Source organism: Notolepis coatsorum, assembly GCF_963971535.1.
Source record: "Notolepis coatsorum genome assembly, chromosome: 19".
Classification (NCBI taxonomy): domain Eukaryota; kingdom Metazoa; phylum Chordata; class Actinopteri; order Aulopiformes; family Paralepididae; genus Notolepis; species Notolepis coatsorum.
The window spans coordinates 85,955,161-85,980,424 of record NC_140183.1 but is presented as its reverse complement, the minus strand read 5'-3'; the positions used below and the strand labels follow the sequence as shown (position 1 = coordinate 85,980,424).

Genomic DNA, 25,264 nt, shown 5'->3' with positions numbered 1-25,264 from the left:
CCTGTATATAACGTTACCGCATGTACCCTAACTAAGAAATCTTTGGTCAGCTCTCGTTAGCAATATAATGCAAATGGACCTAACGTGACAGTCAACAGTGGTGAGACTGTACGAGGGCAGTTGAGTACATAACGTTGAGTCCAAAAGCCAGTTTCAAGGAAATGGTAAATACATTGTGTTATGTTCGACTACGAGGAAACCGATGTTCACTTGTCTCTCTTAGTTTGACATTGAACAGAGTCCCTCCTATGGTAGCCTCCTCCTCCTCTCTCCAAACTGTGCAACGTAAAATACCGTAACCCATAAGCACAAACAATTGAGTCTATATTCTAACGGAACAATCGCCAACTGATGAGGTTTAGTCAAGGTTTAACCTCCTAACACATTCGGGGCCATTGGGATCCGTCTAATCCCACTCTATACGGCCAGCATATCAAAACAAACTTTCACTGTGCGTGAGGCTGTTTGTAGAGGTAAATCTATACTTTATATTATTGCTATCTGTCCATTCAAAGTCAATTGACACTATAAACCGTCCCTTCAAGATGCCTTAAATAAATAATTTTTTCATCAATACGTTCCCATTTTATAGCGTCGTGAATATGAACATTATAGCAGAATGTTCTGGGGTATTCCCTGGAACCAGTGTTAATTTTGTCAACGAAATTGATGACGAAAGATCTTCGTCAACAAAGCTTTTTCCCGCGACGACAACGAGACGTCACGTTATTGAAGACCATGTGACGCCAACGTCACTAAATTATTAATTAAATATCGTTGACCACAACTGATGACACAAAAATGTAGTTTACAAAAACCATGACGAATTCTCTCTTAACACTTTAACTGCCGAAAACGCCGGAACTCGTCATTCCCCGCCATGCTCAAGTTGCCGAGGACGCCGTAACTCGTCTTTGATATCAATATTTCAAAAATCTGTGATCGAAATCATATTTCCGTTCTGGAGCCTTGACACACAGTGCTGATCTCCTCTCAACCCTCTAGCGGTTCAAGAGCGCCATCTGGTGGCCGATCGGCAGATGGAAACCGGATATCAACCTTTGAACCGGCAGGACTCACTCCATATGGGGTCCAGGCACTCGCTAATGTTAGAGAGACTCTGTCTTCACACAGTGAACATCGATCGGTGCAAATAACTCGAAAAAACAACATGATTTGGACGTATATACTATTATACAACCTGGAAATAGATCCGGTATTTCAACATCCCATAATCGAAAACTGTCTACTCCACGCTGATCGCCCAACGGCCCGAGGAGACTGGGGTGAGTTTTAGCGTGTAGTATTACCGTGTTCGATATAAACTGCTATGATGAACATATGACCCACATTAGATGAATGGTATAACGTTGCCCACGGAATTATAAACGCCCCCTCGCCCATCCGGTCAACATCAGATGACGTGTAGTAAATTCTAGAAGTACGTCCAGTTGAAATTTTTGATCTCGCACAGATTCCTACCAAACTGTATTTGATCATCAATATAATGCATTTGGGGCTATAAATCACGTTCTGGAGAAAGCTGCAGAAAGAGATGAAAACATACTTATACTTTAGACCATATTTTAGTATGAATATGTGAATGAAAAAGTTTAACGTTGCTACACCATGAACAATACATATAGGACATTGAATGGGCCCTAATAATGGCAATCTAGCAATAGAATTTAAAAAGTTATAGCCCTGCAAAGAAGGGGAACTTCTCCATGTTAAATAGAGCTGGCAAGGGATGGTATATCATGAATTTAACCTTGGGCAACCAAAGTGTTAATTTATGTTGACTAAAACAAGATGAGGCAAAATAATTATAACTTTTAGAATAAGTCACGTTATTATTTCAGCATTTCCCATTTCCGTTTCCGGGTTAAGCTCAGCAGCGTTTATGGCCCACTAAAAGCCAAGCTACATAACATACGTGAGGCTAAAAAACGCGTCCCAGGTCTCGTGACTACAGCTTATACCAATAACCATGAACGGAATCTGCTACTCTCTCAACACTCCTGCGGCAGCCGAACAGTTCTACCAAAAGAATATAGCGCTTTTTTTTTTTTTTTAGCATTTTTACAGCTTTATTGGTCACGCAGGACCGACAGAGGAGAGGGCGAACGGGAGGAGAGGTGGGGAGGACATGCGACAAATAACGACGGGAGCTGGGATCGAACCCGGGTCGGCCGCGTAGGTGCGCGAGGCACTATGGTATGCGTCACGAGGGCGCCCCAGAACATAGCATTTAAGACGACAGAGGCTGAGAGGATGGCTAGGCTAATAGCCTGGGAGTCGGGACCTATATCCCAGACACAGACTTGCTCTCTTTCATCTGTGTACACCCACTACTATCAACATTACACATGGATACAACAAGGACAAGACCACGTTCACTTAAAAAGGTATGAAAAGAAAAGAAACAGACGAGTACTAACACTGAGATTGACCCTGCTATAAGTTATGAATCCCTTTAGCGCTTGAAGTGCACTAAAACGTCGTAATGACTTTTTATTTTTCATATAATGTTGGGTACATGCTCACTAGAGTTAGAACGCTCCCAGTCTTAGGGGCTGTGATATTTTGTTACCACACTTTATGCACATAAAAGGCAGGTTTGCTAAGCTAATATTGTTAGCCGAATGCTCTGATGGGGGCCGCCATTTTAAGTTTAAAGTGACGTCGGCGATCTACGGTACGACTCGAGGGACAAAAGGGTATGTGTGTGTGACGTGTGTGAAATTTGTACAGTAGGTCCCAGTGAGAATTGCAATCAGTGTGTACTGTGTATTTACACTATCCTAATGTTCCTTTGTTGGTTTAAAAAAAAAAAAATTAAATCAGAATATGTTCCATTCCATGTCTGACTATTTCTGAATCTATTGACCATTTCAAGGAATGTTTGGTTACTATTGGGCTTCTAGCCTTCTACTGAATTTATTGTGAATCAGCTGATTTTGGCTAGACTATACTTAATAAATAGAATTGTATTATTTACAATATAAAAATATAAAATGCCTTTTTTCATTAACGGAACGTAGACCAAATGCGTCCACATTTTTATAGGATTCTATCACATTTTCATAACAATAGCGAATATTACCGTTTTCATTGAGGTTTCTTACAAATTAACGATGCTTTATGGTGTCCTTTATATGCCGATTATCATTAAAATCTTAAATTGTACCATATGTCCCCCTTTAGACAACATATGTAACGCTACCAACGCACTTTTGTTAAGATAATTAGTTTACCATTTGCGGTCGCTATACTGACGCCGCAGTAATAGTTTACCGCTGTTCAGATCACGTCGAAAAATAGACACATCCCAGTGACCTGTGCTAAGGATGTTGGGAAGTGTATTGTTGTAGTTTTCAACATTTTCACTTTTTAATTTTAAACCAATGACAATTTTACTGACAACAGAAAGTGTTGTCTCTCGTCACCTTTAGAGTCACTTCCGTATACAGCGTCGCCCGAAACCCATTCTAGAGATTCCCACTTTTTACTGGGAATGGGGTGTGGCCGTATTTGGTCCCAGACAATAAGAGTGGCTGCGATTGGTCACCATGACGTTAGCGAAAACTAGACAAAAATCATCAGTTTTCTGCGACTAAATCTAGACAAAAACGAAAAAGACAAAATCGAGACTAACACTGACTAAGACTAAAATGCTCAGACATCTAGTTGACTAAAACTGACTAAACGAAAAATAAATGCAGATTATTAAATATGATAAACGAAAAAGGAGCACTTGACACATGACTAAGACTAACTAAATGAAAATAGCTGCCAAAATTAACACTGCCTGGAACGCGAGATATAGGGTGCTAAGCTAATAATGTTAAATCGAATGGCGTTTCGGTTATACACAAGCTAGAGCTAAAACTCAAAATGCATATTGTCCTTATCATGGTCCACCATGAATGCATGAAAGGGGGGGGCGGGGGACGTTGTTTCTGATTATTGATTACCAATAACGGCATTAGCCTCAGTAGCCTTATTCGCTGATCAGCATGTAATTTATGTGAAAAAGCTCTTACCTGTGGCCGGTTGGATCCCCAAAAGGATTTCCCAGTTATCGATCGCCATCTGGTAGATCCATATGTCCATTGGCTGATGATATATTCCTTTACTGCATACTGAATTCAGCGTCCCAAAAACTATTCCAGTCGATCGGCTACACGCATAGCTTTAGGCTAACAGAAAAGTCCATTCACAAAAACAAAAAAAACACCGGTCTGTAACAGGGAACACTGCATTATCGAGACAGTGCCCCTACGAGGATCTGGCCGGTAATGCACTTTTCCGAATTCCAAGAGTAGGGTAAATCTGCAGTGCCACTCGGTGACATTGAGTAGGATATTACAATGGAATAAAAGCCAAAACAACCTTGCCACGTGTAACATATACGTGGTTGGCCCTTTAACACTTTGAGTGCCACGGGTCCGGTGCCCCGGAACCCTGTTGCGTGCCACCACCCACTTCAATGATAGAGCTCTCATATTTGCGAACGCATAAACTATATCTTAAATTATGGCTATGTGTCTGTCTAATATGGCCGTCGCTTATCAATGACTTGTTTGCAGTCAACATTGTCGAAACGGATTGTTTTTTAATCGGTTCATTTCCGTCTTATACCATTTCGACAAATGCTCGTTTCTTGAAGGTTTCAGAAAATGTCTGAAGATTCTGTGATAATCGCCCTTTACTGGAATACACTGGAATACACAAAACACGTTGTCATTTTTCAGCCTATTTATGAATAGTTTTCAAATAAACGCTAGATTATCGATAGTATATGTGTACTTATGCACGCTATAGAACCGGGCTGAAAAATCGATTCTCTTATTTCCTGATCGCACACAGACACACACATATGGCACATGCTGATATATAGGTGAAAATAGCTCCGATTATCCCAAGACTGGTAAAATAGATTCCTTACCTCAGATCAGATGTTCTCCAAAAAGATTATTCCAATTCCTGATCGCCATTCCAAATATCGATCGCGTTTATTGATCCAACGCTGGGTACTGGTAACACATATTCCACGCTGTTCTGAGGGTGGGCAATGACTGGGATCGTCTCCGGTTACATGCCTGACAAGTAAAATGTGGATTCTGGACTCTTTTTTTCCCCCATCCATTTCATTCAGTCCAATCCAATGGGTGCAATACCATCCGGAGAGACGATGGGGGGCGGTATTTTCCCTGTTCGAGCTCAGACAGATCCCCACTGGTAACGCGAGGCTAGATTGATGAAAAATTTATGGAAATCGATAACAAAAAAAATAACGAGATTTCCCGTTCTTGGCACTCAACGCATGGCATGAACTAATGAGATTTCTCGTGGCTGGCACTCAAAAGTGTTAAGGAGGTTGCGGATAGTTCTATGCACTGACCTCAGACATGTAGGAAGGTTCTATGCACTGACCTCAGACATGTAGGAAGGTTCTATGCACTGACCTCAGACATGTAGGAAGGTTCTATGCACTGACCTCAGACATGTAGGATAGTTCTATGCACTGACCTCAGACATGTAGGATAGTTCTATGCACTGACCTCAGACATGTAGGAAGGTTCTATGCACTGACCTCAGACATGTAGGAAGGTTCTATGCACTGACCTCAGACATGTAGGAAGGTTCTATGCACTGACCTCAGACATGTAGGAAGGTTCTATGCACTGACCTCAGACATGTAGGAAGGTTCTATGCACTGACCTCAGACATGTAGGATAGTTCTATGCACTGACCTCAGACATGTAGGATAGTTCTATGCACTGACCTCAGACATGTAGGAAGGTTCTATGCACTGGCTATTTCAATATCGCTCAAGCCTATTGTATACTATAATGTGTGAGTGCAATTTCAGCATAGTTCCCCACATGCCTCTGCTCATGCCATGAAGTCTTGGTCTGCGTCTGTTGTTCCCTCACTTCCTTCATTGTCTCACTGCCTTGCTTCTTGTCCCCAGGCCAGTCGGCATGGCTCCTCAGATGGTGCAGCCGGCCCACTCGGCAGGTCAGATGCTGGCTCAGATGTCCCGTCAGAACGGAGGTCCCTCCTCTGTCGCCCCCTCCAGCACAGTCAGTCCGCTCCAGGGAGGACCGGCAGGGGGCTGGCCAGGGGCTGGAGCTAGACCGCCCTTCAACCAGGTAGAGCTGCAACAGCAGGACACATGCCTAAAAGGATTTGATCAATCTGTTCTCACTGAAACCAGTTCACAAAACAAATATAGTTAGCCTCATACGATAATTGCCTAAGTCATTTTTCAAGATTTTTCGAAAAGAAGAAAAAACTAAATTTTCAGCAAATGTGTACGAGTTTTTAATTTATATTTTGAAAATAAGTTCCACAAGGTGTATCAAACCACAACAACCATTGCGTAACAAAATAAGGTGACTTTTAAACAAAATATGTCGTGACTTAGAAATATTTTTCTCGTACATACATATATGTCATACACTAAGGCAGTTGTTATACTTGCCTAAGTCATGCGATCGCCATCTGTATGTAACGTTAAAAGTTAGGCAGATGGGGATTTTTGAATGTAACAAGTGTTTTGATTGGCTGAGGACATAGGCACTAAGCAAGGGCGATGCAGATGTGAGGAGAGTACAGTTGGGCAGAAATCTCAATTTGGCCAAAAAATAACGTAGGCAATTATCGTATGAGGCTAACGATATGCTTCTTTCATTAGGCGTGTTCGAGATTGATTTCGGCTCGCCTCTAAAGTAGACTAGTGCAGCCGGGGGAGGAGTCAGAACGTCGGACACTTCAGATTTGAAAGCCTCTCGCCTAGTCTCGCATGGCAGATACACGTTCACGTTACCACACACACATACACACCTGTCCAGCTCATTATAATGTGACTCGAGGGCCGCGTGCACAATTAGTTTCGATTCAAATGTATTGTCATCACACAGCACAGCACACTAGACTGTATTAATATACCATCTTGTTGCGCGCTCCTGCCAACCGCAGCGCGCACACACGCACACACAACACACTGCTGAATAATTCTGTTTTGCATCAATATATTATATATACAGTATATATAGAGGCAAAACAGAATTATTCAGCAGTGTATGTGTGTGTGTGTGTACAGTATCAGCTGCTGCATCGTTAATGAACTATAGATTTATATGGAGTTCGTTAATCTATTCTAGTCGGTTATCTGTGAGCCAGACGGCTTAGAGAAGTACTGTACATACGAGCGGTAATGCTCAGATTGCTCATTGAGTCATGACTATAAATGCAAAACGTAATTGTCGTATTTATTATCATTATAATTATTTAATTCCGATGATAGAAACAGTCAGTCTGTAGAATCGACTTGAAGAAGCTCTTGGTACCCAAACTCCTGTATCCAATAAATCTATCTGATAGAGGGGATAGACGGGTAGACGGGACCCGTACTGTATTGTACCCATTCTGCAATCGGTTAATAAAGTTTTCAATCAATCAATCAAACGTCTCATAACTTCCTCTTGTGGGCGTGGCTGGTGGTGACAACCAGGTGACAAATTTTCTGAGCCAATGGGCGCTTTGCGCAACGATAGCAAGTCGTCTCCCATCATGTATTTGCGTGGAGCAGTCGCTGGAGAGGTACTGTGGGGCCTGGCTCTGAGAGGTACTGTGGGGCCTGGCTCTGAGAGGTACTGTGGGGCCTGGCTCTGAGAGGTACTGTGGGGCCTGGCTCTGAGAGGTACTGTGGGGCCTGGCTCTGAAGGCTGAGCGTGGCTCTGAGAGGTACTGTGGGGCCTGGCTCTGAAGGCTGAGCGTGGCTCTGAGAGGTACTGTGGGGCCTGGCTCTGAGAGGTACTGTGGGGCCTGGCTCTGAAGGCTGAGCGTGGCTCTGAGAGGTACTGTGGGGCCTGGCTCTGAAGGCTGAGCCTGGCTCTGAGAGGTACTGTGGGGCCTGGCTCTGAAGGCTGAGCGTGGCTCTGAGAGGTACTGTGGGGCCTGGCTCTGAAGGCTGAGCGTGGCTCTGAGAGGTACTGTGGGGCCTGGCTCTGAAGGCTGAGCGTGGCTCTGAGAGGTACTGTGGGGCCTGGCTCTGAAGGCTGAGCCTGGCTCTGAGAGGTGCTGTGGGGCCTGGCTCTGAGAGGTGCTGTGGGGCCTGGCTCTGAGAGGTACTGTGGGGCCTGGCTCTGAAGGCTGAGCGTGGCTCTGAGAGGTACTGTGGGGCCTGGCTCTGAAGGCTGAGCGTGGCTCTGAGAGGTGCTGTGGGGCCTGGCTCTGAGAGGTGCTGTGGGGCCTGGCTCTGAAGGCTGAGCGTGGCTCTGAGAGGTGCTGTGGGGCCTGGCTCTGAGAGGTGCTGTGGGGCCTGGCTCTGAGAGGTACTGTGGGGCCTGGCTCTGAAGGCTGAGCGTGGCTCTGAGAGGTACTGTGGGGCCTGGCTCTGAAGGCTGAGCGTGGCTCTGAGAGGTACTGTGGGGCCTGGCTCTGAGAGGTACTGTGGGGCCTGGCTCTGAGAGGTACTGTGGGGCCTGGCTCTGAAGGCTGAGCGTGGCTCTGAGAGGTACTGTGGGGCCTGGCTCTGAAGGCTGAGCGTGGCTCTGAGAGGTACTGTGGGGCCTGGCTCTGAAGGCTGAGCGTGGCTCTGAGAGGTACTGTGGGGCCTGGCTCTGAGAGGTACTGTGGGGCCTGGCTCTGAGAGGTACTGTGGGGCCTGGCTCTGAGAGGTACTGTGGGGCCTGGCTCTGAGAGGTACTGTGGGGCCTGGCTCTGAGAGGTACTGTGGGGCCTGGCTCTGAAGGCCGAGCGTGGCTCGCTCCCGTGAGGTTTCCGTGCCTCGCCTCGTCATATTTCCAGAGCAAGTCGGACAACATTCTAACCGCCGTGCGACGCGCTTGGCGAGGCCGTAGTAAAAACTGCGCAGATCCGCGTCTGCCTCGGCAATCTCGAACACGCCTAATAACTCATTGAAAAATCAGACTAGGCGAGCCTAGTTAAGCTGGACCCAGCCACCGCAACACTGGGAGCGTTCATGGTTCACTGGCGGGGCAGTCGGTCAGTGGGGGACATGTGCTCTTGTAGGCCGGCCGCAACAGGTTTGTCAATAACACATGTTTAGTTGCTAGGGGAACATGTGTGGGGGAAATTGACCCATCTCACCCCTCTTTTCTTGATCCTCCAATTGCAATAGTTGTGATTGGAGGATCAAGAAGACGGGGCAGGGTTTGAGATGGTGGGGGTGAGCCGGTCGGCACCTCGCATGACTGCCTTTGTTGTCGGTGTGTGAGTGAATGGGTGAATGTGAGGCATACGTTGTAAAGCGCTTTGGATAAAAAGCACTCTATATAAATGCAGTCCATTTGCCAGATGGGTCAATTAAGGAGGAATTCTCTCCTTGCCCCGGTAAATGTCCAAACCTCCAATGTACAGTTTCTTCCCCTTCGAATGTATATATATTTTTTTTATGATCTCTTTCTCTTAACACTTTGGCTGCCATGGGTTAAATTCATTATCAACCGTAGGTTGCCGGCTCTATTTGTCTATAGAGAAAGTCCCCTTCTTTGCAGGGCTATAACTTTTTAAATTCTATTGCTACATTGCCATTATTAGGGCCCATTCAAAGTCCTATATGTATTGTTCATTGTGTAGCAACGTTAAACTTTTTCATTCACATATTCATAGTAAAGTATGGTCTAATGCAGTGGTTCCCAAAGTCGGGGTCGCGACCCAAAGGTGGGCCGCGAGCAGCCACGGGTGGGCCGCGAGATGATTAAAAAAAAAATAAAAAAAATCTTTTATTTTTTATTTTTATTTTTTATTTTTATTTTTTTTATTATTATTTTTTGTCAGGCCACTGAACTTAGAAGCAGGCCAGGACAGTGTTTCTAGTTGTATTCTAAAATTATATTCTATTGTATTCTAAAATGTGACTATATAGTTTTATATTAACTTAATAAATAAACAAAAACGAAAAATCTACTTATTTCAACGAACATTTCAAACTAAATAACTTTAGTTATTTATGCACGTAAAACGCTGAAAACAACCGAAGCAACAATAGTATTTTAATGAGGCTATTATTATTATCATTATTATTTTGCAACAAGTTAGCCCTCTCATAAATAGCACACAAATGAATAACTAACTTGAACTAACTTAATAGGATTGAAGTGATATTTGGCTTAAAAAATCGGTCACCTGGCAAAAAAAAAAAAAAAAAAGCCAGACGATGTGCATTGGGCCGCGGCTCTCTGACGCCTTATTTTCTGGGCCCTGGCCTGAAAAGTTTGGGAACCCCTGGTCTAATGTATAAGTATGTTTTCATCTCTTTCTGCAGCTTTCTCCAGAACGTGATCTATAGCCCCAAATACATTATATTGATGATGCAATACAGTTTTATGGCAATCAGCGCGATATAAAAAATTCCAACTAGACGTACTTCTAGAAGTTACTACACGTCATCTGATGTTGACCGGATGGGCTAGGGGGCGTTTATAATTCCGTGGGCAGCGTTATACCAATCATCTAATGTGGGTCAAATGTTGATAATAGCAGTTAGTATCGAAGACGGTAACTTTACACGCTAAAACTCACCCCAGTCTCCGCACGCCGTTGGGCGATCATCGTAGAGTAGAAATTTTATCATTATGGGATGTAGATTTACCCGGTCCATCTCCAGCTTGTATAATGGTATATACGTCCAAATCATGTTGTTTATCGAGTTATTGGCAATCGATCGCTATGTAGTGTGACGAGCCAGAGTCCCGGGACATGTACCGAGTGCCCGGAAGTAATACGGCCGTCCAGCACAACCTCTACGGCACTTCCTGTTAAGCGATTGCGCCGATCGGCCACCAGATGGCGCTCCTGAACCGCCAGAGAGCTCAGTGGGTCCTCCTGGTGGATCTCAGGCCAGCGGAGGGGACATATGAATCCGATCCCAGATTTTTGAAATATTGATATTAAAGACGCTGTAAAGCGTCTTCGGCAACTTGAGCATGGCCGGGAATGACGTGTTTAAGCGTTTCCCGGCACCCAAAGTGTTAAACCGTACTGTATATTTGTATGTCTTGCATGTCATAAATGTCTGGATGAAACGGTACTGTATATCTGTGTCATAAATGTCCTGATGAATTGAAAATGGGGGACCCTGATGTAAACAAGACGAAAGTCTTTCTCTGGTCTGCATCCCCTTAACAATTGTGTGTATTGAGCCGTACTGTATTGTACCCATTCTGCAATCTGTTAATAACGTTTTCAATCAATCCCTCAATCACTATTTCTGAGGTGCCCTGGCCTAGAGGAAGGCAGTGGAGCTGCTCAGTGGCTGAGAGCGTCAGACTGAGAGGCTGTACTGAGCAGCTCTCGGGTGTTATGTGTAACTGTAGGAGTGTGTCTCAGGGTATTGCTGAAAAAGAGCATAATGTGCTCAGAAACATCTTCCCTGACATAAATATAAAGGTAACCCTTCTATCCTACCCCAGTATTATAGAAACAAGGAGGTTTTAGTTACATTTTACATTTACAGTTGCATGACAAAATTCAAAAGCAGACAGATTATAGTTTAGAAAACAGATGTTGGTTGTACCGTTGTGCATTGTTATCACATGCTTTTGGATCAAATGGGAGTAAACTGGGTGCATTTCTAAATGTATCCCTCTTCTCGCCAGCAGGTGGCGCCCCAGGCAGGAAAGACCATGTCTCCTCAGTTTGCTGCCATGGGCGGATTTGGAGGTGGCTCATCCAACTCCTTTGGCCAGATGCCCACAGGTGCTGCCCCCACAGCTACCAGTGGAGCAAACTACCCGCCCATTAACGCACGTGCCAGTCTCAACACCAACAGTTACGGTAGGTGGTGTGTGTAGGTCTTTCATTTGAACTATAATGTGGAAAAGTCTTCTTGGACAAAATGGCCAAGTATGCCTTGGCTCACACATATCGGAGGCCTTGGCTATAATTGTAGGGTATCGGTCCTGATTTTTGGCAACCATGTCATGTTCTTTTTGAGCTTAGATAAATGAAGTCTTGAAAAGCGCTTGTTTCATCTACAAATGCCTACATGGACTAGCTCCTCCTCCTGTACAGGAATTCATCTACAAAAAAATAAACACTGGACTCTGCACCAGGTCAGACACCAGAGGTGACTGCATGGTCCAAGACCTGACCACGTTTGGCCAAAACGTCCTGTCCATAAAAGGCAGTCAAACGTGGAACAGTCTCCCCATGTCCATAAGGGAAAGCCCCAGCCTTGCTTCTTTTAGAGGGCAACAAAAAAAATGGCTGAAGACCAACCAGTCATGTGACCACATGTGACATATCTCTAGCCACTAGTATTTTTGTGTATTGCTGCTATGTATTTGTAAATGTTTTACTGTTTTTATGTGTCCTGTTTTTATGTATTTGTACATTTCTTTCTATTTTTATGAGTCCTGTTTTAATGTCTGGGGACAACGGATGGAAATTAGCCTTGTGCTAAATCCGGCAATTTTTACACTCCACAGTGTTCATAAATTTTGCATTGTCCCGTCCAAATAAAGTAAAGTTTGTGGCTTGAGGACTACTGACCTGTCGGGGAGGAGGGCCAAGCAGCTGCCAAGATTTTATTCAATCTTTGTAATGGCTAGCTAGGCTGTGTGTGCGCCTTCCTTTTGTCTTTGTCCTCTCCTAGTTCATCCTCTCACCCTTTTGTCCCCTGTATCCCAGACGGCTCTCAGTCTGCAGCGCAGTTCCCGTCTCGGGCAGCGGAGGCAGTGTGGCCCCAGTGGCAAGGCCAGCAGCACTCCCAGAGCAGCGTAGAGCAGCATCCTCACGCCCAAGGCAACCAACAAGACATGTTCCCTGTGAGTCACATGCTCAAATTCTCTCCATGTCTCTCTTTCTCTCTCTCTCTCTTTCTCTCTCTCTCTCTCTCTCTCTCTCTCTCTCTCTCTCTCTCTCTCTCTCCGTCTCTCAGCGCTGCTGTGATGCCCTGATTCCTTTTAGCGTATTGCTGCCGTGACGTCCACATTTCCCTAAGGGGATTAATAAAGTATGAGAATCAGTGTGTGCCCTGCACGCAGCCCTGCACCTCATCCCAGCTACTCATCCCAAGTGCAGCCAGAACAGGAACAATACAATGTTTCAGGATAAAAGTAATCCCGCAGCACACCAGGAGCGATCAAATGCACTTTAGTTGTATTTATAGTCTTGGGCTATAAAACAAACTAGTGCAACTAATGAGACCCAAGGGACATGTGAGATGGTGTTGTGGCATCCTCAGGGTCATTCTTCACTTGATTGGCATCAGGTGTAGGCTTACAAAGACGGTCTGTGCCAACAGGTGGTGATAATTACAGATTGTGTGATAGTAGCTGGTTGGTGATGTTACTGTCTCCTCTTGGGTTGGTTTGGCAAAATTCTCTCAATGCCAATAAATTTGAGCGAAGCAACAAAACATTACGTATTGCTGCTTTGTTCTGCATTTCTCGATTTGTAAGACATTTTAATGGTAGGTTTATTTTAAGAGTGAGAGACTGTTGTAATATAAATTGATTTACATTTGTGTTTAATAAGTATTTGATCCCCTAGCTAAACATGAATTGGTCGAGAAACCCTTGTTGGCTAGCACAGAGGTCAGATGTCTCTTGTAGTTTTTTGATTGGCACGCAGCACCCATTAACATTTGCACTGGACTGTTGCCGCATTTATCTTGTTGAAATCCTCCCACAGGTTATTTTTTGTAAGTCGACTCTTTTGCCATTTGTGCAATACCGGCCGCTAGGGCTGCAACTAACGATTATCCGATCTTTCACATTAGTAATACATTTACGCATTTGTCAGAAACTGGCGGAGCGAGACAAGCCCCTTGCCTAATAGTCCCTCGAGGGGAGCGAGCGCGGCGGCTCTTATTACATTCACCCTGAGAAATGTGCTTCATATGAGAAATATTCAAAGTTTCAATATCTTTTTGCACATTAGTATACATTCAGTGTTCGACTTACGTAATGATTTGCTCCCTTTTGGTCTGAAACGCCGACGATAATCCTCAGTCACAGCAAATAATTGACGTTTTCCAGGTGAAAAGTTAGTCTAAAAACTCCGCCTCCTACCCCGAGCACAATGGCGCTGCAGCCTGCTGCTTCATGAGTTTTTCCTCCACGCGGAATGTCCTCCTTGCAAACATTGCAAGTGGCTGTTGGACTGGCTTGACTTTTTATTTTAAAATGCTTCCAAACCTCTGACATTTTTGTCTAGCTGCTCAAGTCAGTGGATAACCTTGTTTCGGGAGCGACACGTTGTTGTGAGCATGTAGGTCTCTCGAGGGATTCGGCATACGTCACTGTCGTGCAATGGTGTAAATTAAAGTGAATGTGTTTGTTGTGGAAAATTCTTCTGCTCTGTGTGACAATAAATAAATTAATGATATATTATATGTAATTTAAAACCAAAACTAAGGCCTCAGTTGTATGAGTTTAAGACGTGAACATGGTCATGTTTGTTGAATAGGGCTGCAACTAACGATTATTTTGGTAATTGACTGTCTGTCTTATTTTTTCGATTAGTTGACTAATCTAACGATTATTTTTGTCACACCCTCAATCTCTGCTTCCTGTGGGCATGGCTCCTTCTCCAGTGCATGTTTTACCTCACATGCTCAAGTCTGCACACCTGTGAATGTCACCCTGTTGTCCAGTCCCTCTGCCTTAACCCTTAACCCTTTATATTTTAAAAATCTGTGATCGAAATCATATTTCTCCCCCGGAGACATGAGATGTACTGGTGAGCCCCTATCAACTCTCTAACGGTTCAAGAGCGCCATCTGGTGGCCGATCGGCCTGATCGCCCAGGGAAGAAACAGGAAGTGGAAGCTGGTGCTCATTTCAATTTGGTCCGATCACTCGCTATAGGTCCCGGGACTCGATCTCGACACAATGGATAGCGATCCGTTGCCAATAACTCGATAAACAACATGATTTGGACGTATATACTATTATACAACCTGGAAATGGATCGGGTATTTCTACATCCCATAATAGAAAAAATTCTGTTCCACGCTCATCTCCCAACGGCGAGAGGAAGCTACGGTGAGTTTCAGCGTTATTTTTTAATGTCTTCTATACTAACTGCTCTAATGATCATATCACCCACACTAGATGAATGATATAACGTTGCCCACGGAATTATAAACGACCCCCCGCCCATCCGGTCAACATCAGATCATACGATGTAACTTCTAGAAGTACGTGCAGTTGAAATTTTTTATCTCGCGCCGATTGCTATCAAACTGTATACAATCATCAATATAATGCATTTAGGGCTATAAATCACGTTCTGGAGAAAGCTGCAGAAAACGATAAAAACATACTTATACTTTAGACCGTATTTTAGTATGAATATGTGAATGAAAAAGTATAACGTTGCTACACCATGAACAATACATATAGGACATTGAATGGGCCATAGTAATGTCAATTTAGCAATACAATTTAAAAAGTTATAGCCCTGCAAAGAAGGGGAACTTCTCCATGTTAAATAGGGCTGGCGAGGGATGGTAAATTATGAATTTAACCCCGGCGATCAAAGTGTTAACAGTTAACTTAACATAGGGCTGGGCGATATGACCAAAAACGTTATCGCGATAAAATTATACAATTATTTTCATATAATTCGATATCGATAATTATCGTCGATATAATGTTTTTTTTTTTTTTTTTTTTTTTTTTTTTTTTTTTTTTTTTTTTTTTTTTTTTTTTTTTTTTACAATTCATCATTGTTACATGAAAATATGTTTGCACCAGATTTAGCAGAAGCTAATTTCCATCTGTGGTCTATCCAGCTGCTAACTGTATTTGAGTGAGTTAAGTCTTGGTGTTATGGTAGACTCAGACCTAAGCTTTAAATCACAATCAACAAGTTGACAAAAACTTAATTCTTCCACCTTAGAAACATAGCTAAAGTACGGCCATTTATAAATCAAAAGGACGCTGAAAACCAGATCCATGCCTTTATCTCAAGCCAACTCGACTACTGTAATGCACTCCTTACCGGCCTCCCGAAAAAATACGATGATAACTATTTTATTGCAATGCACTATTGCATTATTTTATTCTATTTTACTGACTATTTTATTGCACTGCACTATTTTACTTTGTATCAGTGAATCATAGACGCCTGGCCATAAGAGCATTCGGAGCATCTCTGCTCTCCCACTATTGAACTTGGGGGAGCAAAGGTATGATCTTGCTCCACCACTTTTTGATTATATGAAAAATATGATATATCCCCCCCCAATATATAAATCTAACCATAACTACGTTATGGTTAACTGAGTTTTATAGTGAAAAGAGCAGCTTTATTGGTCAAGATTGAAGGCTCTATATTGCAGGAAATTGCACGTACAGGTTCATTAAATTAAAAAAAAATCTGTCGTGGAGGGGGTCGTGTCTGACCCCCTCCTACCCACCCCTTGCCTGCAAAAAAAAATTAAAAATTAAAAATAAAATTAAAAAAAAATTAAAAATTAAAAAAAAATAAATAAAAAAAAAAAAAAGGGGGGGGGGGCCCATCTGGGCTAAGCCCCGGATCTCCTACAATCCTAAATCCGCCCCTGGTTGATGTCGTCATCAGTCTGCGCACGTTAGCCGACAAGCGGAGTATCTCATGACAATAAATATGACACTAAAATACTCTCTTCCGCCACAATATATTGAAACGACGTCCACTGTATATCCCACACTACCATAAACGTGGCCTCAGAATTCAAAACACACACATACTCGGCACGTAAATATATAAAACAGTGCCGTGCAAGCTAGTTATCCTAGCCAGCCTGTTGGTTCTAAGCGGTGGATTCCATGACAATGTGCTAAATATGACACTAAAATACTTTCTTCCGCCACAATATATTGAAACGACGTCCACTGTATATCCCACACTACCATAAACGTGGCCTCAGAATTCAAAACACACACATACTCGGCACGTAAATATATAAAACAACGCTGTGCAAGCTAATTAGCCTAGCAAGCCTTGTTGTTGAGTGAGTCCTACCTCCTTCCGGGTCTCGGCCATCTCCTTCACTGATTGGTTGTTAGCTGTTGTGCGTAAGCACGTCATCACGTAACGCTGGTTGTTGTGAGTGAGTGTGCTGAGCCGAGGCTGAACGGAGCCAAGCTTGGAAAATCGATATATCGAAACTTTGCGACCACGTTTCATGTTTATTTCGAGGAAATAATTTATCGCGATAGTTATCGTTATCGTTTTATCGCCCAGCCCTAACTTAACATAACATGATGATCCCAATAGCAAATTAAAATGACTCATGAAACATTTGAATTTGGATCTTAAGCAACTTTAAATCAAAATGTATTTGAACAATACAACAATCACTCATAACAAGATAAATAAATTAAATAATAAAAATTAAAGTGGAAGTGTTTAAATAACTAAAGAAATAATATAGCAGACTTCTTAGCTTAACATCCCAGGGAACTAATGGGATAACTGGGATAACTGGGGATGTTGTTTGCTCCTGACAAGAGTCTCAAAGTCTGGGGTGATGGTAGACAAAGCAACTCTGAGGTCATGCTCAATGTCCAATCTGTTCCTCTGCTTTGTCTTCAGCTGGACCAGAGCTGAGAAGCCACTTTCACAAAGATAGGTAGTGCAAAAAAAATTATATAAAAAAATATATATATGACTAATCGACGCAAAAATTCTGCGTCGACGAGTTTTTATGATCGACATCGTCGATTATGCCGACTAATCGTTGCAGCCCTATTGTTGAATAAAAAAAAACGTGCAGTGCAGATTTTTATTTCTTTTTTCCGATCCCGATCCTCTGAAAATCACGTGATCGGGACATCCCTAATTATTTTGGTAGTCGACTAATCTGTCGGTTATTTTTTCGATTAGTCGACTAATCTAACGATTATTTTTGTCACACCCTCCATATCTGCTTCCTGTGGGCGTGGCTCCTTTTCCGGGCTCCAGTGCATGTTTTACCTCACATGCTCAAGTCTGCACACCTGTGAATGTCACCCTGTTGTCCAGTCCCTCTGCCTTAAAGGGGCTATGTACTGCTATTCCTAGCACTATTTGGGCAACTTTACACAATTCCTGTTAGTCTATTGAAGACATCTGTAAGGTTTTTTTCAAAAAAATGCATTGTTTTATATTTCTAATCAAGTACTCAAAACCATCATTTTCCAGCTTCAAGATTTCAGGCTGTTATGGCCTGGCTCCGCCCATAAGCACTTTGAGTGACAGTCAGCCCACACAGTCTGCTACTGGTAGACAGAGAGAGAGAGAGAGAGAGAGAGAGCTTCTTCCAGAGCGAAACCCGACACCTCTGCACACACTCGGAGAGTCGGAGGGAGAGAGAGAGAGAGAGAGGGGGGGGGGGGGGTGGGAGAGAGAGAGAGAGAGAGCTTCTTCCAGAGCGAAACCCGACACCTCTGCACACACTCGGGAGAATCGGAGAGAGAGAGAGAGAGAGAGAGAGGGGGGGGGGGGGGGGGGTGGGTGGGAGGGTGGGAGAGAGGGAGAGAGAGAGCTTCTTCCAGAGCGAAACCCGACACCTCTGCAGTGCACACACTCCGGAGGGAGTGCCCCGTGTGCCGCGCAGCAGGTCCCTGTCCCCCCCCCCCCCCCAAGTGCCCCCTCTCTCGCCATCGCTCTCTCCCTCCAGAGCGCACGCAGAGGCGTCGGGCCCCACTCCGCCTCGCTGTCTAGGTAGAATGGGGGCGGGCATTAGCTCCAACCACAGAGCCAATCGCATCACTGTGTGCTACCCAGTATGACGTATATCAGCCGTTCAAATCAAAATGGCCTGATTTACTGGAGGAGGAAAGGGGCTGAGCTGAATCAGAGCAATCCGCCAATATGGTATTTAGACACTAAAACACATTGATACGAACTCCTATTAGTGGGGCGGCATAGCTAACCTATTGTTCAATTTGTGATAAAAGCACCAAGCTTTTATCACAAAATGAACAATTGGTTTGATATGTTGAGCTATGCCGCACCACTATATTACTATAATACAATGCTAGAGACTGAAAAATGACATTTATAGTACATGTCACCTTTAACGGTTAACTTAACATAACATGATCCTATAGCAAATTAAAATAATGACTCATGAAACATTTGAATTTGGATCTTAACACTTTGAGCGCCACGCCTGGTTTTCCTTTTTACCGGCTGAATGCCACCATCGGCGCCAATGTTAACGTTAATATCGCCTAATCTATGTTTTAAATTATGGCTATGTGTCTAATCTGCCCATCGCATTATCAAAGACTATTTTCCAGTCAGTGCTGTCAAGGCAGATTGTTTTTTTATCGCGTCGTTTCCGTTTCAGAGCAGTTAGAAAAGCCCCCGTTTTGATATAAAAAAACAGCTCATTCTGGAGCATTCTATGAAAATCGTCTTTTAGTGGAATATTCCACAACGTTGATATTCGTCGGCCTTTTTATGAATCGTTTTCAAATAAACGCTAGATGATCAATATTATACGTGCACGCAAGCACATTACGGCCGCGCACGGATAATCGCCTCGTTGATTTCCTCTCTGACTTTTACAGTGAAACCGAAAGAAGACATTTCACAAAACAGCCTATATCTTCATCAAACTTACTCTAATTATCCTAACACTGATAACATAGAGTCCTTACCTGACATCAGATGGTATCCAACTGGTATATTCCAATTCCTGATCACCATTCGAAAAAATCGATACGTGTATGGATCCAACGCGATACTGTAGAACTCTATGATCAGCAGGGATCTGAGGTTCCAGAATGAACTGTGGTAACCCCGGCCGGGTTCAGTGGACTGGAAAATGTGGAGTACCGGATTTTTTTCCCCTTCATTTTCATTGAGTCCATTCCAAAATCACTTATGTCATCTGGGAGACGACAGGGGGTGCTTTTTTCCACAGTGATCGCCGGCGCCGCTCGGCTATACTCGGGTAGGCTCGGGTGATGCAATAATTTTTCAGATCGCTAAGGCACTTAACGTCACTATTAAAAACCCGAGATATCTCGTGAGTGGCACTCAAAGTGTTAAGCAACTTGCTTAAATCAAAATGTATTTGAATAACATAAATACAATACAACAATCAATCATAACAAATTAAATAATACAAATTAAAGTGCAAGTGTTTAAATGTAAACAAAGAGAAAAAATAAGTAGCAGCATCTGCCCCCAGCACCGCGGCTGAAGGGGCTGTAACTTGGTCCAGGAGGGTGACGTGGAACAGCTGTAGGGGGAGAGGAGAGGAGGATGAGTCAGATCAGACAGACTTCTAGGTCTTTTGTTTGCTGTGTGAGAGGAGTATCTGTGTGTGTTTTACTCTGATCGCTGTGTGTGAGAGAGGAGTGTGTCTATGTGTGTGTGTCTTACTCTGATCGCTGTGTGTGAGTGAGAGGAGACTTGGAACTTGGCGTTAGCACAGTGTCGTGTTTTTGCAGACTGACTAGCTAAGTAAGATTGTGACACACACTGCCACATTGAGTATGTGTGTATATAAAAGCAGCAACGCTGTCAGCTTTGCGCTGTTTAGCTAACGTTACGTTACATACAACATACCGCAGCCTCGGCATAACTGAAATAGCGTGCAGCAACGCTGTAAGCTTGGCGCTGTTTAACGCGGTTACATACAACATACCGCAGCCTCTATAAGCCTCAGCAATAGAGTTCGTGTAGCAAGCATTATCCATATCCATGAGACGTTCTGTTTTCCAACATGTAAGCTAACGTAAAAAATACAATACTATGGCTAACTATCTAAAACGTACCCCAGCGTTTCCGTTAGCCGGTAATTACCGGTATTTGACCGGCAAAATCTGTTGAAGTCCGACATATTTAATCTCTCCGGTCTTAATGTCCGGTGAAAATAATTCCCTGAGTCTAAGCACAATTTGATTATTTGAATTGTATTAAAATAGGCTAAAATTAAATAGCCTATGCGATGAACGAAACAATCATTACATTTGTTTCATCGTTGCTTCTAATAATGACAACGACGTTGTCAGCGAGAGCTTAGTGCTGGGTGTGCGAACTTTTGTGAAGGTGCAGAGCCGGAGCAGCAGCAGCACAATGCAGTACTCCAGCAGTACTCCAATTCAGCCATTTTCAATTCAATGTTGGGTGGGGGGCGCTGCTGTGCGGTCCCCAGAAAAGAGCCAATAACAGCTGAATCTGCTGCTCTGCATCGACATACTCTCGCAAATAAGTCATTGGGAGGTGGAGAGAGAGAGAGTCGTCACGCAAACTCACGATAATGTTGCCGTCTCTCTCTGCCAAATTTCTCAGTTCTTCGCTTGATATAATTAATACAAATGTCCAATATAACGGAATTCGTTAGCTCATAAAAATGTGATTATAACAGACTGTTGTTTATTAATGTCGGGCGACTGCCCACAGACACCTATTTGATTTAAAGTCGGCAGCAGCACGAGTCTCTGGACTTATTTTATTTGGAATATAATGACTTTATACGCAAAAGTAGCCTAGTTTTAAGTAAAAATATTATAAATCTACATGCCTTGATGATGTCATTCTTTTGTTTTGTTGTCATTCTTTTGCCTATCAATTGTTTTTAAGCTCAATAAACTCTGACCGGAATTTCTCTCATTTGACCGGTAGATTGAAATCTACCGGACACTGAGGCCGGCAACAATTTTTTCGAACGGAAACCCTGACGTACCCATGTTCCGAAAGTCACCATGGCACCCCGTTCACATTCTTTTCTCCTTTTTACACGGGCCGCTACAGAATGCAGTCAGGCAATGGAAACGATACTGCCCCCAGCACTTCCTGTAGTGCATTGCAGTTACAAATGAACATTTGCGTCTCTGATTGTTTTTATACGACGCATCGACGCAGAAATTCCCCTTCGTCGATTATGTCGACTAATTGTTGCAACCCTAGCGATCTCAGAGCCATTCCCAATGATAACATGGATGAATTATGATGGCGAATAAAAGAAATAACGATTAAAACCTGAATTTTCTCGGGTTTGGTGCTCAAGCGATGGCGAGTTAACCCGGGATATCTCGGGTCTGGCGCCGAATGTGTTAATGTTCTTCAGCCACTCCTTTGCTACCTTGGTCATATGTTTTGGTCATTGTCGTGCTGGAAGACTCATCCACGACTCATGTTCAGTGTCCTGGCTGAGGGAAGGAGGTTTGTCATCCAAGATTTCCCGGTACACGACCCCGTCCATCCTCCCCTTGGTGCTGTGAAGTCGTCCTGTCCCCTTAGCAGAGAAACAGCCCCAAAGCATAATGTTTCCACCTCCATGCTTGACGGTGGGCACGCTGTTCTTGGGTTCATAGTCGGCATTTCTCTTCCTCCAAACACGGTGAGGTGAGTTGTTCCCTCACCTTTCTCGTGATCATCGATTCCCCACAAGGCCAGATCTTGCGTGGAGCCCCAGACAGAGGGCGATGGATGGTAATTTAGCGTTTCTTCCATTTTCTAATAAGCACACAAACGGTTGTCTCCTTCTCACCATGCTGCTTGCCGATGGTCTTGTAGCCCATTCCAGCCTTGTCTACAATCTCGTCCCTGACATCCTTAGACAGCTCTTTGGTCTTGCACATGGTGGAGAGGTTGGAGTCTGATTGATTGATTCTGTCGCTCAATCAGATGCAAATCAATTTATATATGTTATATAACGTGATTTTCTGGATTTCTTTTTTATCTTCTGTCTCACTGTTAAAATAAACCTACCATTGAAATTAGACCATTTCTTTTGTCATTGGGCAATCTTACAAAATCGGCAAGGAATCAAATAATTATTTCCTTCACTGTATGTGCACAGGCACTTATTGCATATAAACCACATTGTGGCAGTGCATGCGAGTGTTGCTTTGGGGGAGCTGTTCAGGGGGATGAGTTTTTGGCCGAGATCTGGAGTAGCAGAGGAGAGAAGGAGGGCTCGTTTCTACCTTTTAATCTACGTGCCGGGGTGTCGCATCGGACTTTACGCACGTCATCGTCCTGGCCGTTCGCCGCTGTGTATCGTATGGAAGTTATCATGGATATATCTTTGGCTTTCTGGTGGCTCGGCTAATCCTGGGGTAAATAACGACTGGTTATAACTAGGGATGGGCGTGAGTAATCGATCGATTACTCGTGGTTATGAGAAATCGATCTTAACACATTGGACGCCAGACCCGAGATATCCCGGGTTAACTCGCCATGCGCTGGGCGCCAAACCAGAGAAAACATTTTTTTTTTAAATTTTTTTTGACAAGACAAACATTAACAGTAAATATCCCAGGTGGCGGAGCTGAGCGATCATGGAGTAGACGTGTTTCACATGAGCTCCCTTCTACCGTGCTGAATATACGTTTCTCCCCATTAGTCTTTATTTTATTTTTAATTGTTTTTTATCTGTTTGCTAGGTCGTCGTGTTTAGTATACATTCATCAACTTTTTTCGACTTTCTACGATGGCGGGGGTGGAAACCAGAGCCATGAAAGAATTAGGCACGACACCGGCACCGCCGAGCATGGCCGCACCGTCTCCCGCTGTCGGGGAGTTAAGCGAAGCTGTGCTCTTGGTCATGACCAAGCTACACGCAGACTCTGAGACACGCATCGCTGAAGCACAGAAGAAAGTGTTGGCGGATTTCTGTATCAGCCTCCGTCGTGAGATATCAGAAGAAATTCGGCTGGCGGTAGTACCGCTGACAGACGAGATGGAGGCGATACACGCTGCCTCTTCGGCTAATGCTAACGAACTAGCCATGCTAACAACGGAGGTATCATCACAGTGTGAGAAGATGGCGGGTCTTGAATCCGCCCTGCTGGCTAGGCAGGCTGAAGTCAACAAACTACAGTCGGCAATGGAGGAGATGCAGTCCCGGGATAGACGCCACAACGTCAGGATTGTTGGAGTACCGGAGACCAGCGGTGAAGGCCGTCTCTCTGAGACCGTGCCCGAACTGCTGCAGAAGATACTAGGGACGGATGTCCTCCCTATGCCTCCTATCTGTGAATCGGCCTACAGAGCGGGCAGGTTTTCTCCCGGCGTGAACAAAGAGCCGAGGCCCATCATAGTCAAGCTGAACAGACTCCAGCAGAGAGAAATCATCATGCGGTCGGCTCGTACCAGGAGGGGTAATCTGAGGCTTGGCGATCACAAAGTGGCCATTTTCGAGGACTTTACACCGGAGGTTCAAGCACAGAGAGCCGAGTACAAGGTGGTCCTGACTAAGCTATGGAAACTAGGCCTGAGGCCCACGTTATTCGCTCCCGCGAAATTATCTGTGTTGGAGAAGGTCGGTGGTCAGCGTTTGTTTTGGTCGTTGGCTAGAGCGAAGGAATATCTCGCGGAGACACCCGAGTCTGTTGCTTGATATCAATGGAGGGTGAGTGACTTGGCGGTTTGGGCCTATATACATTGATTAGGTAGACTATTCACAAACACTTGCTGTCATGCCCAGACATGCTAACTGTCCTCTGCCCATCCAACTAGCGGGGCTTCCCAATGACTTCTGTTACTTGCTAAAGCTGACCTCATGGTCGTACTTGTGTATCGCCTCTTTGGAAGCTAACGAGCTACCTGAACAATGTACATAATAAGCTAACGTGCTATCCGGATTCATCACTAGCTTACGCGCTAGCCTCGGGCTGGCCAGCGGGCTTCGCCTATAGTCTGCGCTGAGACATTCGAGACCCGTTAATGGTTACGTATTTTGGTTGCTGTTGCTGTTCAAAGGGACATTGGTTTGCACAGTTCAAGAGTGACCGAGTCCCTAACTAACTTCTGGTATGCTTTTATTTTTATATCCAGGTTTTTTTTTGAGCGTTGGGATCCAAGTAGATGCCAAGGTCGGTTGAATATGCATATACAATATATGATAACAGGTTGGGTCGGGTATGGCTTGCACTTCATGGCTATATGGTTATATGGCCTGCACTTTAGCCATGCCCCTCTTTTCCTTTCTTTTTTCTTTCCTATTGTCGCTGTTTTTATGTCATCTGTATGCGCGATTTAAATGTGATCCGATTCTACCTTGGACTAACTGCTGATTCGCCTTAATTTTGTTTTGAATTTTTCGTGAGCCACTTATGCTATAACGTTGCGACATTAATATGCAGACTCCAAGGTAGATGGTTACAGGGCTGATGCTGAGTAATTATATAATAATTATTGTCGCTGTTTTAATGGCATTTGAATGAGCAATTTAACTGTGATTCGATCCTACCTTGGACTAACTGCTCCGACCGATATCTTTATTGAAACAATGTATGATAACAGGTGGTGTCAGGTGTTGCCTATTACCATCCCCGGATTAATT

The 25,264-nt window shown here is 44.0% G+C and overlaps 1 protein-coding gene across 12 annotated transcripts in view; it reads left to right on the top strand.

Annotated features, from left to right (window-relative positions):
* The window catches only part of arnt (aryl hydrocarbon receptor nuclear translocator), a 61,701-nt gene that overhangs the window by 17,739 nt on the left and 18,698 nt on the right, over window positions 1–25,264 (top strand). For 11 of the 12 annotated variants that reach the window (XM_084336208.1, XM_084336207.1, XM_084336215.1 and 8 more), the window contains 3 exons: window positions 5,981–6,161; window positions 11,637–11,814; window positions 12,670–12,806. In XM_084336208.1, the coding sequence (XP_084192334.1) occupies window positions 5,981–6,161; window positions 11,637–11,814; window positions 12,670–12,806 (496 nt within the window). The remainder of the gene's footprint in view (window positions 1–5,980; window positions 6,162–11,636; window positions 11,815–12,669; window positions 12,807–25,264) is intronic. The other variant, XM_084336210.1, reaches the window with a different exon arrangement.